Raw genomic sequence first — 17,382 nt, 5'->3', positions numbered from 1 at the left:
ATGGTCACTACTCCCTACTTTGTCTTGTTATATTCTTATTTTACTGTTATATTTTTATTCCCATTGTTGCTTTTTATTTTTTATTCTTATTGTAATATCTGTATCATTATTTACTTTTTACTTTTTTTAAATTGATCTCAACTCTGTACACTGCTGCTGGAATTTTCATTTTCCTGAAGGAACTCTCCTGAAGGAATCAATAAAGTACTATCTATCCATCTATCCATCTAAAAACATCGGAATCCGTCCCAATGCAATCGCGTTTTGTTTTTTTTTTAACTTTTTTTTGTTTTCGTTGTTGTTTTTTTTAGTCCATGCTATCAATATCCACAAACGCGAATCTTTCATCCTCGCTCAAATTAATGGGGAAATTGTCGTTTTCTCGGTCCGAATAGCACTTTTTGTTGGAGGCTCCCATTAAAAACCATGTGAATATATGAGGAGCCATCACACGGGTGACGTCATCGTCTGCGACTTCCGGTAGAGGCAGGGCTTTTCTCCAGTTGCGAACTTTATCGTGGATGTTCTTTACTAAATCCTTTCAGCAAAAATATGGCAATATCGCGAAATGATCAAGTATGACACATAGAATGGACCTGCTATCCCCGTTTGAATAAGAAAATCTCATTTCATTCGGCCTTTAAGTTCTTATGTAGTCTCTTGAAACAATATTGTCAGTGGTGTAACAATCTTGAAGGTAAATATTTTCACACTTGTTTCATGCAATATGTCAGTGTCCTCACATTATTATTATTTCCTATTTTCAAACATGAGTAAACAATACTAAACATGTTTAATTATTTTCATAAAGGTATTTAATGTGGTAATACTGTAAATAAACTGTAGATAATAACACTGATCAATGTGACACCTGTGGATATGAAATGAACACAAGATGTAAATATTAGTGACTAAATACTGTTGGGACTGAACCATATACAGTGATTCATTAGGATACTTGGGGTATGTAGGGGACGGCGTGGCGAAGTTGGTAAAGTGGCTGTGCCAGTAGTCTGAGGGTTACTGGTTCAATCCCCACCTTCTACCATTCTAGTCACGTCTGTTGTGTCCTTGGGCAAGACACTTCACCCTTGCTCCTGATGGGTCCTGGTGAGTGCCTTGCATGGCAGCTCCCGCCATCAGTGTGTGAATGTGTGTGTGAATAAGCGAATGTAGAAATACTGTCAAAGCGCTTTGGGCTCCTTAAAAAGGGGTAGAAAAGCGCTATACAAGTACAACCCATTTACCATTTTACCATTTACAACCAGCAGAGGCTAACTAGTTTGCTGTCTAAAGAAGTTTGAGTGTTTTTTCCAACTTACTCCCACTCCTTCCTGCGAGCTTGCGGCGTACTCTGGATTTTATGGGCCTGGTGAGCCATGATGATGTCCTTCTGCTCCACCAGTCCTCCGCGCCGCCGAAGCGCTCCATGCCCCGGGCTCGGAGACCCCGAACCTCGATCTGAATCCTCTCCGCACGGCAAGTCAAAGCTGGCGGCTCGAGCGGGAAGCTCCAAGAACTCGCCGTGAGGGACCTGCAAGGAGCAGGAGCGCAAACCCTGTGCTAGGCCGGTGCGGGAGGCCGGGACAGGCTTTCTCCAGGCCTCGGGTTCGGGGAGTGACAGGGAGGACTGAACCCGCTGCTGTCCGCCGTCTGGACCGCAGATGGACGGAGTGTGGAGGGAGACGGAAAGGGACTGGTCTGAACTGGTGAACATGTCTATACTTGCTGGGAGTCCACCATTTCACGACAATGCTGCACTGTGGACAGAAAATACATTTATATTAATTTTCTAGATTAATAATTCTAAAGGCCTACAATATCTAATTAATGAAACCAAATAATACATTGCAATAGAAGAAAATCATCACTCCAGGAATGGGAATTGGATGGAATTGTTAGGTGCCCAAAGATTCTCACCCTATTATCACATGTTTGTATTACGTTATTACATTTTATGCTCAGTACATATTGACTTACATTCAGTAGCGGTTCTTGATATAAGCCAGCGTTTCTCAAAGTGTGGGGCGGGCCCCACTGGTGGGGAAGAGACACATGACAGGTGGGGCGTGAGGAACGGGAGGAAATTTCACTTTAAAAATTTTTTTTATTATATTCTTAGATAAATTTTTTTTACTATGCTTTCATTTTCTATACACACTGTAAATCACTTTGTGATTCTGTCTGTGAAATCCGTTATGTAAATAAATGTGAATTATTTATTTTTCCTGTAGGCTTTAAATTTCTAGGTAGGAGCGAAAGTTTGACAGATATAGCAACAGTAACTAATGGGGGCGGGGCTAAGCGGAACAATCTTTCAAGCGGATGGGTGGCAGGCTAATGTGTGGACCACAATTACACAAAATGGATAAATTTGTGACTCGCACCTCAAAAGTCGTCAAATCGGAGCCAGCGCCTGCAGAGAAACAAAAATCTGACAGGCTTAATCAACCAAAAGCCAACCGAAAAGAAAATATGAAGGGTATCTTGCTCTTGGATTCACGGCAACGGTGGTGGGGGCAGAGGAGAGACCCCTGTGTGTTGTGTGTCTAAAACCGCTTGCAGCAGACAGCATGAGACCCTACTAATTAAAGAGACACCTTAAGACCACACACCCCAATCACTTCAATAAGCCACTTGATTTCTTTCAAAGAAAACTGGCAGAATAGTTATTCTATTTATTATTGAACTTGATGCAAGTTATACCACAGCTGCACAGTTATTTTATTTATTATTGAACTTCATGTTATTTTATGTTATTGAGTTTGAATGTATACAACTTCAATGTTACTTGACGTTCAATAAATATGAAACAGTTAAACTTGGCATTAGCGTTCTGTTGGGGCGATGGGGGAAGGTGGGGCTTGAAAACTCCCCCTTGTCCAAAGTGGGGGATGACAAAAAAAGTTTGAGAACCACCGATATAAGCCAAATAGGCAATTGTCCAGGACAACATTTTTAATGCAGGGGTCTCAAACTTGTAGCCTGCGACACTATATTTTGTGGCCCCACCTTAATATGAAAGTTCAAGGTTAGTGCGGCCCCCAAGTTTTCTATGAATGGCACTTTACAGAGTTGAGTGTGGAGCTGAACAAACATACCAATCACGGTGGGGTATATATATATATATATATATATATATATATACAGCTCTCGGGGGCTGGACATCGACCGCGCTTGATGCAAGCAGCGAAACATTTCACAACACTTCCAAAAAAATGTTTTTAAAGTTGCTGCCCAGTGAGACATTAAACCATTGGTGGACCGTCAGGGCCAGCAATGCCTTCTCTGCTGGCCTAACATAACCAGAAATCATAACCATAACTAAAGAGAAAAGTAATTTTTAATTTACTTTCCCTAAATATCTAAAAGTATTCATATTATTTTTATGTCATATTATGCTCTTTCCAGTGTTGTTGTTTTTGGCTTAGAGTTTCGTTCCAATCATTATTCAGCTGTCTTATACTGCCCTGCTGTATGAAATCTGCCTGGGGCTTTCAGAATCAACAATGTAAGTGTACATGCACAAAAAAGTGAATGGACACATACAGTTGATAGATAAGTGCGATAGCCAATCAGATCAGGAGTTGTCAGTAAGGCCTTACGCCGTGATTGGATACTCACTTGGGAGTCCCAAGTGAGTATCCAATCACAAGTTGCGAAAACAGGAAGTGGCACCAGAGCCAAATGAGCCATAGAAAGCCACAGAAAACTTGCCAGTACTCAAAAAGGAGAGCAACATGTTGATTATACATTTGCAAGGCCATTTGCATAAAGGATATTTAAAGAGAAACTACATCTTGTGAGACGATGTCGGCGGTGAAATGGGGAAAAGCCCACCATCTCTACTCGAATCAACAGACTCCGAGGGGCTGTACGGCGTTGAATGATGCTAAAAATTGTGAGTTGAAATGTTTTATTTCCTTATTTTTTCATGTTTAATATGTTTTTTGCAATTTAAATTTTGACAGTACCACATAAGATATGTTTTAATTGCTGATGCGGCTTTGTTGATTTTTAAATGCACCAGAAAATAACCCGTTTTGTACATTGTTGTAGTGCGTACATTTGTTTCTGTATAGTTTTTCTCCAGCAATGGTAATGTGGTGACATCAATTATGGTATTTTGATAGGTAATCATTGAAGTCGGATATCACTGAAAGCTTAGGTGGGAAACGCACGGCCCACCACTGCATTGTACGTACTGTATATATGTGTCTCTCTGACAAAATAAATTCATGTGTATGCGTTGGGATAAAAGAAAAGTAAGGAACTCAATGTAGTCTAATGTGGTCTGCAGTCACATAGCGACACCTGTTAGTCGGCAATAACAGTCCCCAGTAACCCAGACCAATTATAGGGTCGCACCGTTTTTTGACGGTCATTATTTTACATTTGCATTGTCTCACATGATGAACACTACAGTACATGTATTTAGATATGATGTCATTTTTTGTTTGTTTCTATGACTATTATTAAAACAACAACAACAGCAGCTCGGCAGCCGCATTTTTGCGCTTGCTATCCCGTTACCCATCTGCAAATGCCATGGTTTTCATGTCATCATGAAAAACATAAACATTGAGCGCATAAACAAAGCAGACTGCTACAGGACTAGTATTCGCTGACCGCCATGCTGCTGTTGGAAAAAGAAACGGAATTTACGCATATTACGTTCCCAATGCGTTGGCTAAACACGACAGCAACATCAATCCATACATCCATTTTCTACCGCTTATTCCCTTTGGGGTCGTGGGGGGCGCTGGTGCCTATCTCAGCTACAATCGGCGGAAGGCGGGGTACACCCTGGACAAGTCGCCACCTCATCGCAGGGCCAACACGGATAGACAGACAACATTCACACTCATATTCAAACACTAGGGCCAATTTAGTGTTGCCAATCAACCTATCCCCAGGTGCCTGTCTTTGGAGGTGGGAGGAAGCCGGAGTACCCGGAGGGAACCCACGCATTCACGGGGAGGACATGCAAACTCCACACAGAAAGATCCCGAGCCCGGGATTGAAACCTGACCACTCACGACCTTTGTATTGTGAGGCAGATGCACTAACCCCTCTTCCACCGTGAAGCCCCAGTGACATCAAGTGGAATTAAAATATACTCAACAGCCCCAGTTTTTTCGTAATTTTTTTTATCGTATTCTGTGTTAAAAAACTAAAATAAAGACATATGAGAAGATTTGATTTTTTTTAATCAAAGCTTTTCTTGTGGAATACCTGATGCGGCCCAGCCTCACCCAGACTCTCTCTGGCACTCACCGAGGGTGGACGCTCCCCTTTCCTCTCCCTTATCTCTCCTGCTTGCTTCTTTGTTTTGTCTTGTTTTAACTTTCTTGTTGCCTCTGTTTTGCACTGCTCTCCAAATCTAAACATTGGAACTATTTAACTGGCCTCAACAAAATTGACAAGATCTTGGGTTTGGGGGAACCTGCTGTCGTGACGAAGCGTTTGTTGCTGAACACACGACGGACTCTTGGGAGAAGAAGGAGTGCCGCGTGCCTGGCGACCCTTTTCTGTCGAGGACGTGAAGATATCCACCTATTCGGAATTATGACAACAGGACATCTGCTGATTGGAGTAAGCGTTGCTTTGGTTTGTCTACAAATTGGAAGTTGCTGGCAGTCTTCAAAGTACCCCGAAGCTTCCACAAATGATTGGAGGACGCGGGAAGAACTGTGGATTACATCGGACTGTCTACCCCGCAGTTTTTGAGGATCAGTCATAGACAATTTTAGAGTGAAAAGCAAATTTTATTTTCACTCTCACACAAATCATTTTAAATTGGATTGTTTCCCTGGCTTCGAGACTCTCCCGAAGATCGCTGCAATGAAGACACAACAAACTCCCTTCTTGTCTCTCATGGACACACACCTGTTGTTGTTGACTTTGGACTAGCGACAGCAAATACATCAAGGCCGCGGAACAGAGACACACTATGGGCTTATATACACACACATCCACAAAAAAATATACGTCACACATACACCCCCCGTCCCCCTAATTCAACGCTCTCGACGCAAATCCTGTAGGGGTGATGAATGGACCTTGAACTACCTTCCCTCTGTTGCTTGATATCTCGAGATGTATGTTGTATTATGTAGATGTGTTTTGCTATGGAGGTATTTTCTCACTCCGAACTGGGCCCCCTTAGAAGCCCAGTCTGGATTGTGTTTTTTTACTCATCATTCCCCAGCGTTTACCTTTTTCCCATCTTTTACGGGGCGCCTTATGGCGACCCATCAGCGTTCTTGTTCTGTAACCCTGTACACTGTTTGTTTGTCTAATCTTGAACAGGTTTGTGCTGAAAACAAAGTTTTGTTGTACTTGTTGCAATGACAATAAAGTCCTACCTACCTACATACTCTGCCTCCAGTGGCCCCTCCATCCATTTTCTACCGCTTATTCCCTTTGGGGGCGCTGGTGCCTATCTCAGCTACAATCGGGCGGAAGGCAGCGTACACCCTGGAAAAGGTACCAACTCATCGCAGGCCTCCAGTGGCCCCCAGGTAAATTGAGTTTGAAACCCCAGCTTTGAAGGGTGCCTTAATGATGAGGGAGAATACATGTGTATTGTATCGACCAGCCTGTGATAAGTGTTGCTGTACAGCCTTATGATGTGTGTGAATGCACCTCTCCACGTGTGTGCTCATGGTGGAGAATAGAGCTGATCCCTGCTGTTGGCATGTTGCAATCAGGGCTGAAAGATAGCCTCGCTCAGGGCAACAATGAAGCTAAATTGGATTGGTTGTAGCATACACAAGAATGCAAAAAAAAATACTATAGTGGCTCCCACATATATATAACGTACACATGTGGCTTCACGGTGGCAGAGGGGTTAGTGCGTCTGCCTCACAATACGAAGGTCCTGCAGTCCTGGGTTCAAATCCAGGCTCGGGATCTTCCTGTGTGGAGTTTGCATGTTCTCCCCGTGAATGCGTGGGTTCCCTACGGGTACTCCGGCTTCCTCCCACTTCCAAAGACATGCACCTGGGGATAGGTTGATTGGCAACACTAAATTGGCCCTAGTGTGTGAATGTGAGTGTGAAAGTTGTCTGTCTATCTGTGTTGGCCCTGCTATGAGGAGGCGACTTGTCCAGGGTGTACCCCGTCTTCCGCCCGATTGTAGCTGAGATAGGCGCCAGCGCCCCCCGCGACCCTGAAAGGGAATAAGCGGTAGAAGATGGATGGATGGATGGCTCCCACATGCTTATTGTTTTCTGTGTCTCAATCAAAAAAAGCTAGAAAACCTAGGTTTAAATAAATACTGTAATTATTTAAAATGTATGTTTTGCTTCTCCTTTAGGTTTTCCGTGTATTTGTGTGTGACGCCTCCACATAAGGAAAAATGTGGTGATAACTAAGGGTGTCCTGATCTGATACAGCAGCCCAATTGAGTTTTTACTTTTGCAAAGCTGGACAGCCAGTTCAAATCCAAAAGTCCTCCAATAAAGCACATGAGCTTGGTATTTTCTTGAGGTTGATACTTCAAGTCTTTTGTAAAAAAGTAATCATGGTAGACTAAAGGCTACCATGAGCTGCAGCTACACAGCTAAGCACACAATTGCACCCAAGCTAGTTAGACATATGTAACACGCGTGCTCAGCTGAACAATATTCCATTCTAAAATATATGTCAATATAAACCAGTTTATTACTTACATATACAATAAAGTTTCCAAGGCAGAAGCGTATAAGTATCCAGTAACAAACGTGTGCGCATCCTTGACCATTCTGCGGCATTAGCTCATCGAATTATTGTGGTCACAAGGTGTCGCCCTAAAAAAAAATACTACTCCATTTCAACTTTAAAGACAGCTTACGTCTATTCCAGACAGTCACTAATAAATAGGTTAGTGTTTTTGTATATCTATCATTGTTCTCGGTTTGTATCATTTCAAGCGATCAAGCCTTTTCTAACTTTCCACATCCATTTATCCATCCTTTTTCTACCGCTTGTTCCTTTTGGGGCCGCGGGGGGTGCTGGAGCCTATCTCAGCTACATTTGGGCGGAAGGCGGGGTGCACCCTGGACAAGTCGCCATCTCATCGCAGGACCACAGACAGACAACATTCACACTCACAGACACATACTCGGGCCAATTTAGTGTTGCCAATCAACCTATCGCAAGGTGCATGTTTTTGGCGATGGGAGGACATGTAAATTCCACACAGAAAGATCCCGAGCTCGGGATTGAATTCAGGCATATTTCCCAACCCTCCCGGATTTTCCGGGAGACTCCCAAATTCAGCGCCTCTCCCGAAAACCTCCCGGGACACATTTTCACCCGAAAATCTCACAAAATTCAGACGGAGCTAGAGGCCACACCCTCTCCAGCTCCATGAGAACCTGACTCAATGTTGTGACCCTCTTAAACAGGACAATACTGTCATCTACTGTACATAGAATAGAATGTCTGTTCTGAAGCCCAAAGTAAAGAGACGGAACTTCATCACGTCGCCTGGTTATTGACTCTTACCCAATTTATTACACCATCGACGAGCAAAATGAAGAAATAAGTTTGCAAGTTCCAGAACGATTGGAAACAACAATTTCAGTTTATCCAGGAGAGTTCGAAGGGGAAGGGGTATGTTGCCTGTAAATGTTGTAGAACAGACTACCTCTCTATTGAACACGGCGGCCGAACGGATATTCAGCCATGAACGGTCAGTCAGCGAAGCACAAAGCGTCCGCAGCGCAGCATCGTTCGCAACCCAGTATTATGGCCCACCTCGCAAAATGGAGACCCGATGGTGTATCTTATGCGTAGACAAAGATGGCTATGCTGATAGCTGGAAGCAACATCCTGTTCTCATTTGCGGATGTCTACAACAAATCCGTGAAGGATGTTCCCGGATACGGAGATCGCTCGCCAAAAAGCAAATGGCAGAACAAAGGTTACTCAAATAGTGAAAGGTAAGTGTTGTGGTTTTTTTAAGTACCCAGCAAGCACAGCACAGGTATAGGACAACAGTGTATTTGATAGGTGCCGTCGGAAATTCAACTATTTATTTTATTTCTATAGATCATAAAATAAATACATATAGCTAGAATTCACTTAAAGTCAAGTATTTCATACATATATATATATATATATATATATATATGAAATATATATGAAATACTCGAGTTGGTGAATTATACGCCACCCCTCTTAATCACGCCCCCCGCCCCAACCACGCCTCCGCCCGCCCACCCCCACCTCCCGAAATCGGAGGTCTCAAGGTTGGCAAGTATGAACTCAGGACTACTCAGGACCTTTGTATTGTGAGGCACATGCAGTAACCCCTGTTCCACCGTGCTGCCACTTTCCACATTAAAAAGTAATAAAAGTATGCATGATTCGTGCTGATATCATATCGGGGAATGTTGGTATCGGCCAATACTCAAGGCTCCAATATTGCTATGGCATTGGAAGTGACAAAGTAGTATCCGGACACTCCTGATGATAACCATAGAACAAGACCTGGTTGACCAAGTCCTGGCTGCTCAATACAGTATTGCGAAAGAGGTGACAGCAAAAAAGTTGGCTGCAATCAGTATTTAAGTGAATAAGCTCACCTTACAGGCACACACAATTATCTCCCTTTGTTCATTGAAGGTGAGTACCAACATTGACTATACAATTAATAAATGTTTAAGTTGGAGATAATTTGATGCTGGAACAGGTTAATTCTCATTCCATTGCTTTTTATATAGGATGAATAATTTCATAGCGGGTCCATTGTACATTGAAATCATACACAGTACAGGCCAAAAGTTTGGAGACACCTTCTCATTCAATGTGTTTTCTTTATTTTCATGACTATTTACATCATTACATCATTATTTTGCAGCCCGCACCTTGATATGACAATTTATTGCTAATGCAGCCCGCGAGTTAAAATGAACGCATGAACGGCACTTAGCAGGGTCATACTTGCCAACACTTCCAATTTTCCCGGGAGACCCCCGAAATTCAGTGCATCCATTTTCTAGAATTCCTGTCGCTTTTCTCCCAACCAACAATATTCAGGGGATGCCTTTTGATTGATTGATTGATACTTTTATTAGTAGATTGCACAGTACAGTACATATTCCGTACAATTGACCACTAAATGGTAACACCCGAATAAGTTTTTCAACTTGTTTAAGTCAGGGTCCACGTTAATCAATTCATGGTGGAACTGTCTTTAGCTCCACCTACATCATGCACCAACAGCGTGCAAGCCCAGTTATATGATGTATCTGGCATTCTGAGACGCACATGAGCTATCGCAAGACATATTTGATCAACAGCTACACAGGTCACACTAAAAAAAACTTTAACATTGTTACAAATATGCGCCACACCGTGAACCCACACCAAACAAGAATGACAAACACATTTTGGGAGAACAGCTGCACCGTAACACAACATAAACAGAACAGAACAAATACCCAGAGTCCCATGCAGCCCTAACTCTTCCGGGCTACAACATACAACCCCGCTACCAACATTAAGTTCATGAATCCAGATGGATCTCTATTACAATCCCCAAAGAGGGCACTTTAAGTTGATGATTACTTCTATGTGTAGAAATCTTTATTTATAATTGAATCACTTTTTTTTTTTTCAAAAACTTTTTTAGTTATTTTTATATCTTTTTTTCCAAATAGTTCAGGAAAGACCACTACAAATGAGCAATATTTTGCACTGTTATACAATTTAATAAATCAGAAACTGATAACATAGTGCTGTATTTTACTTCTTTATCTCTTTTTTTCCCAACCAAAAATGCTTTGCTCTGATTAGGGGGTACTTGAATTAAAAAAATGCTTACGGGGGGTACATAACTGAAAAAAGGTTGAGAACCACTTTTGCAGAGGACGTTAAAGGCGGTGCAGTCACGGCAGCCCTTAATAATGTCCGCCGGGTGAAAATTGGGAAAAATTCGGGAGAATGGTTGCACTGGTAGATTGTCGGGAGGTGCACTGAAATTCAGGAGTGTCCCGGAAAAATCGTGAGGGTTGACAAGTATGTTGCTAGGGCGGGAAAGCCATTCATAGAAGGTGAATTCATTAAAAAGTGCATGTTAGATTTTTTTAAGAAATATTTTCTTGCGGCCCAGCCTCACCCAGTTTCTGTATCCAGTGGCCACCATTTAAATTGAGTTTGAGACCCCTGATTTACATTGTAGATTGTCACTGAAGGCATGAATGAACACATGTGGAGTTATGTACTTAACAAAAAAAAGGCGAAATAACTGAAAACATGTTTTATTTTCTATCCATTCATCCATCCATTTCCTACCACATGTCCCGTTCGGGGTGCTGGAGCCTATCTCAGCTGCATACGAGCGGAGGTTTCTTCAAAATAGCCACTCTTTGCTCTGATTACTGCTTTGCACACTCTTGGCATTCTTTCGATGAGCTTCAAGCACACCTGTAGAGTGAAAACCCTTTCAGGTGACTATCCTCTGGGAGCTCATCGAGAGAATGCCAAGAGTGTGCAAAGCAGTAATCAGAACAAAGGGTGGCTATTTTGAAGAAACTAGAATATAAAACATGTTTTCAGTGTTTTCACCTTATTTTGTGAAGTACATAACTCCACATGTGTTCGTTCATAGTTTTGATGCCTTCATTGACAATCTATACAATGTAAATAGTCATGAAAATAAAGAAAACACATTGAATGAGAAGGCGTGTCCAAACTTTTGGCTTGTACTGTATATAGATAAAGCAAAAACCATAGAAATGAGTAGTAGACCTTTTCTAATAGCTCTGATGAAAGCATTAGTGGGCAGTAGGTTTTGGATTGTATTGACTTTATGCCAAACAAAGATCAAACAAGAACCAGTGGTTGCTGCATGTGTGTAGAGTGTGAGGAAGTCAAATATGTGGGTGTGGAAAGGAGCAAAGGCTGTAAAAGCAGCAGGTTTCGGGTCAAGCCAATATAGTCACAGTCAGCGACACACCAAACGAGCTTGTGTCGCCACCGAGCCGAGGCTGAAAGGAGGATGAGGATGAGGATGAGTGAGTGTGGGAGAGGCGAGGCGAAGGCACAACAGTGACTCACTCATCAGGACCTGAACTATTACAGTTGTGAGCAGAAACCGAGCCGAGAGGTCGTTGGATTAACAAGGGCGCCTTATGACTGACATTTAAATGACAGCTAGATACAAAAAAGAAAAGTATTCAATATTATACTTTAAAAATAATAAATATATATTATGCAATATTATCATGAGATAGGCGCCAGCGCCCCCCGCGACCCCAAAAGGGAATAAGCGGTAGAAAATGGATGGATGGATGGATCCTAATAATATATTATAATAAATAAATAAGTGATACCACTGGGGTCACTAATCAAATCAAATACACAACAAAACAAAAACTACCATATTTTCTTGAATTGCCGCCGGGGCGCTAATTAATTTAAAACCTCTTCTCAGTCCTGTGCTTACCAAAGGCATGCGGTAAAAGTAAGCATGCGCTAATTATTTTAAGACCCCTTCTCAGTCCGGCACTTACCAAAGGTATGCAGTAAAAATTTGAGTGTGATGTAAGCTTGGACCTTAAATCCTACTGAAAAGCTTCCCTTTATGCGATTTCAAATTACCGGTATTGAAATCAGCCTCCTCCATTTTGAAAATGATGACAGGGGAAGTGTCACTCATGACATCACGAGTTTGACCAGGCGGTAATACTAAGCATGCGCTAATTATTTTGGGAAGCGAGTTTGACCCGGCAGTAATTCAAGGCAGGCGCATACTACTGTATATGTCCTGCGGCAATTCAAGGAAATACGGTAATTATAAAGGTTCTAATTTGATAAAAATCCAATGTTTGCAAAGGTATGTGAATTGGGTAAATCATAAAAAATCTAACATTTGCAAAAAAAAAAAAATGCTTGAAAAATGCTAGCAATATAATGTTTGCACCTGTATGCTAATTGGGAAAATCTAATAAAATTCAGTGTTTACAAACGGATGTTAATTGGGTAAAAAAAAAAATAGAACCTACTAGAATAGACAATGCTTGAAACATGCACTGGAGGGTGTCACTTAGGTTTCTGATAATAATAAAAAAATATATTTGCATGTTGATTCCTCTCATAGTTATTGAATAAATAACAGAATATAATGTGTCCATATGCATCATTTATTAATCCATCCATCCAATTTCTACCGCATATTTCCTTAGGTGTCGCTGGAACCTATCACAGCTACAATCGGGAGGAAGGTGCGGTACTTCCCTGGACAAGTCGCCCCTTATCTTATTAATGAATCCATCCATTTTCTACCGCTTGTCCCTTTTGGGGTCACAGGGGGGTGCTGGATCCTATTTCAGCTACAATCGGGCGGAACTCATTTATTAATTTTGATATATTGATGTTTACAAGTAGTGATACAGTGGAATTTGTCCACAAATCAAATGGGTCATGTAAACACTGCCAGAATAACACAAACTAGTATGAATGCTGCCATCCATTTGGCTTTAAATAGCCCCAATGCTTCACAATTGAGTAATAATTTCCCTATTTAGGGCCAGCTGATTAGGACCCTGCCTGTTGGCTTCAAATCACCCACGAGAGCGCATGAATAAATAAATAAAAAAACACATTGGGAGTCCACATTAAAACAAAGAAAATTGCACTTTTACCTCCACTAGACGCTTTTAGTCCTCCATGGAGTCCGCCTCAGGTTGCTTCCCCGACGAAGACCCTCCCTGTCCGCTCCACAGAAGTTGGGAAGGATGCTGAGGATTATGCGTGGATTCCTTGAGTGATGAATCCTGCCGAGAAGGTGGGGGGGGTGGGGAGGGGGGCTATAAATACCGCGGGTGGTTGGCAGCCAGAGCGGCGATCCACGCACGCAGGAGCGTAAACACGAGTGAAGCGTGGCGAGAACGCGAGCCCACCTCCCCTGAAATGTGGCACACGCGCGCACGCCCTGGCATGAGTCACTTAGTGCCTGCTTCTCCTCTGCGAACATTCGTCAATAATTGTTTTCAATCATAACCAACGAAGGGGAGGATCTGATCGCAGATCAGCGGAGTGCAACAGGTTCAAGGAAGACTCACGCAGTCGCCACTAGATGGTGGACTGGAGACACTTCTTGGCCATTGCAGCTTCGGTCCGGAGGTCTAGATCAGGGGTTTTCAAATGGGGGTACGCGTACCCCTGGGGGTACTTGAAGGTATGCCAAAGGGTACATGAGATTTTTTTAAATGTTCTAAAAATAGCAACAATTCAAAAATCCATTAGAAATATATTAATTGAATAATACTTCAACAAAATATGAATGTAAGTTCAATCAATCAATGTTTACTTATACAGCCCTAAATCACAAGTGTCTCAAAGGGCTGCACAAACCACTACGACATCCTCGGAAGAACCCACATAAGGGCAAGGAAAACTCACACCCAGTGGGACGCCGATGACAATGATGACTATGAGAACCTCAGAGAGGACCACTAGGGAACCGAAAGCAATGGATGTCGAACGGGTCTAACATGTTACTGGGAAAGTTTAATCCATAGTGGATCCAACACAGCCGCGATAATTCAGTTCAAAGCGGATCCAAGACAGCAGCGAGAGTCCCGTCCACAGGAAACCATCCCGAGCGGAGTCGGATCAGCAGCGTAGAGATGTCCCCAACCGATACACAGACGATCGGTCCATCCTGGGTCCCGACTCTGGACAGCCAGTACTTCATCCATGGCCATCGGACCACAAGGGAGGAGGGGACAGAGGAGAAAAAGAAAGAAAGAAGTTCATAAACTGTGAAAAGAAATGCAACAATGCAATCAATATTCAGTGTTGACAGCTAGATTTTTTGTGGACATGTTCCATAAATATTGATGTTAAAGATTTCTTTTTTTTGTGAAGAAATGTTTAGAATTAAGTTCATGAATCCAGATGGATTTCTATTACAATCCCCAAAGAGGGCACTTTAAGTTGATGATTACTTCTATGTGTAGAAATCTTTAGTTATAATTTAAAGTTTATTTTTCAACAAGTTGTTTGTTATTTTTATATGTTTTTTTCCAAATAGTTCAAGAAAGACCACTACAAATGAGCAATATTTTGCACTGTTATACAGTGCTGTATATTACTTCTTTATCTCTTTTTTTCAAGCAAATTTTTTTTTCTCTAAATAGGGAGTACTTGAATTAAAAGAATGTTCACAGGGGGTACATCACTGAAAAAATGTTGAGAACCACTGATATAGATCAGTGGTTCTCAACCTTTTTTCAGTGATGTACCCCCAGTGAACATGTTTTTTAATTCAGGTACCCCTTAATTAGAGCAAAGCATTTTTGGTTGAAAAAAAAGAGATAAAGAAGTAAAATACAGCACTATGTCAACTGTTTCTAATTTATTAAGTTGCATAACAGTGCAAAATATTGCTCATTTGTAGTGGTCTTTCTTGAACTATTTGGAAAAAAACATAAAAATAACAAAAAACTTGTTGAAAAATAAACAAGTGATTCAATTATAAATAAATATTTCTACACATAGAAGTAACCATAAATTTAAAGTGCCCTCTTTGGGGATTACAATAGAGATCCATCTGGATTCATGAACTGAATTCAAAACATTTCTTCACAAAAAAATAAATTTTTAACATCAATAATTATGGAACATGTCCACAGAAAATCTAGCTGTCAACACTGAATATTGCATTGTTGCATTTCTTTTCATAGTTTATGAACTAACATTCATATTTTGTTGAAGTATTATTCAATAAATATATTTATAAAATATTTTTGAATTGAGGCTTCACATTGGCAGAGGCGTTAGTGCATGTACTTCACAATACGAAGGTCCTGAGTAGTCTGGGGTTCAATCCCGGGGTCGGGATCTTTCTGTGTGGAGTTTGCATGTCTTCCCCGTGAATGTGTGGGTTCCCTCCGGGTACTCCGGCTTCCTCCCACCTCCAAAGACATGCACCTGGGGATAGGTTGATTGGCAACACTAAATTGGCGCTAGTGTGTAAATGTGAGTGTAAATGTTGTCTGTCTATCTGTCTTGGCCCTGTGATGAGGTGGCGACTTGTCCAGGGTGTACGTCGCCTTCCGCTCGATTGTAGCTGAGATAGGCACCAGCGCCCCCCGCTACCCCAGGGCAATAATCGGTAGAAAATGGATGGATGGATTTTTGAATTGTTGCTATTTTTAGAATATTTAAAAAAAATCTAACGCACCCCTTGGCATACTTTCAAGTACCCCCATTTGAGAACCACTGGTCTAGATCAAAGATTAAAAAGCCAGGCATAAAACATGCAATATTAATAGCACATATTAATCAAGCATTGCATATGACAGCAACAAGTGCTGTCATTCAGAAGTTATAATTACATTTAGTACAGGCCAAACGTTTCGACACACCTTCTCATTCAATGTGTTTTCTTTATTTCCATGACTATTTATATTGTAGATTGTCACTGAAGGCATCAAAAACAAAGAATGAACACATGTGGAGTTATGTATTTAACAAATAATGGTAAAATAACTGAAAACATGTTTTATATATTCTATCCATCCATCCATCAATCCATCTTTTTCCGCTTATCCGCAGCAGCCTAAGTAGAGAAGCCTAGACTTCCCTCTCCCCAGCCACTTCGTCCTGTTATTTCCGGGGGATCCCGAGACGTTCCCAGGCCAGTCTTCCCATAGTATTCCCTACGTGTCCTGGGTCTTCCCCGTGGCCTTCGACTGGTCAGACGTGCCCGTAACACCTCCCTAGGGAGGCGTTTGGGTGGCAACCTGACTAGATGCCCGAACCACCTAATCTGGCTTGTCTCGATGTGGAGGAGCAGCGGCTTTACTTTGAGCTCCTCCCGGATGACAGAGCTTCTCACACTATCTCTAAGGGAGAGCCCCACCACCCGGCAGAGGAAACTTATTTCGGCCGCTTGCACCCGTGATCTTATCCTTTCGGTCATAACCCAAAGCTCATGACCATAGGTGAGGATGGGAACGTAGATCGACCGGTAAATTGAGAGCTTTGCCTTCCAGCTCAGCTCCTTCTTCACCACAACGGATCGATACAACGTCCGTATTACTGAAGACGCCGCACCGATCCGCCTGTCGATCTCACGATCCACTCTTCCCTCACTCGTGAACAAGACTCCGAGGTATTTGAACTCCTATAGCTATCCTTTGCTCTGATTACAGCTTTGCACACTTTTGGCATTCTCTCGATGAGCTTCAAGAGGTAGTCACCTGAAAGGGTTTCCACTTAACAGGTGTGCTCGAAGCTCAACGAGAGAATGCTAAGAGTGTGGAAAGCAGTGACTATTTTGAAAAAAAAACTACAATATAAAACATTTTTAGTTATTTCACCTTTTTTTTGTTAAGTACGTAACTCCACCTGTGTTCCTTCATAGTTTTGATGCCTCCA

The 17,382-nt window shown here is 42.0% G+C and overlaps 1 protein-coding gene across 1 annotated transcript in view; it reads right to left on the bottom strand.

The window, feature by feature from the left end:
- The window catches only part of cacna1eb (calcium channel, voltage-dependent, R type, alpha 1E subunit b), a 159,115-nt gene extending 145,345 nt beyond the window's left edge, over positions 1-13,770 (bottom strand). The window contains exons 1-2 of the mRNA XM_061920498.1: positions 13,638-13,770; positions 1,323-1,760 (exon numbers count right to left, since the gene is read on the bottom strand). Of these exons, the coding sequence (XP_061776482.1) occupies positions 1,323-1,717 (395 nt within the window). The 5' untranslated portion in view covers positions 1,718-1,760; positions 13,638-13,770. The remainder of the gene's footprint in view (positions 1-1,322; positions 1,761-13,637) is intronic.
- Between the last annotated feature and the right edge of the window lie 3,612 nt (positions 13,771-17,382).

This window comes from Nerophis ophidion, linkage group LG14 (genome assembly GCF_033978795.1).
Source record: "Nerophis ophidion isolate RoL-2023_Sa linkage group LG14, RoL_Noph_v1.0, whole genome shotgun sequence".
NCBI classification, from domain to species: Eukaryota; Metazoa; Chordata; class Actinopteri; order Syngnathiformes; family Syngnathidae; genus Nerophis; species Nerophis ophidion.
Note: the sequence above shows the minus strand (reverse complement) of the source record. Positions and strands in the feature narration are given on the sequence as shown.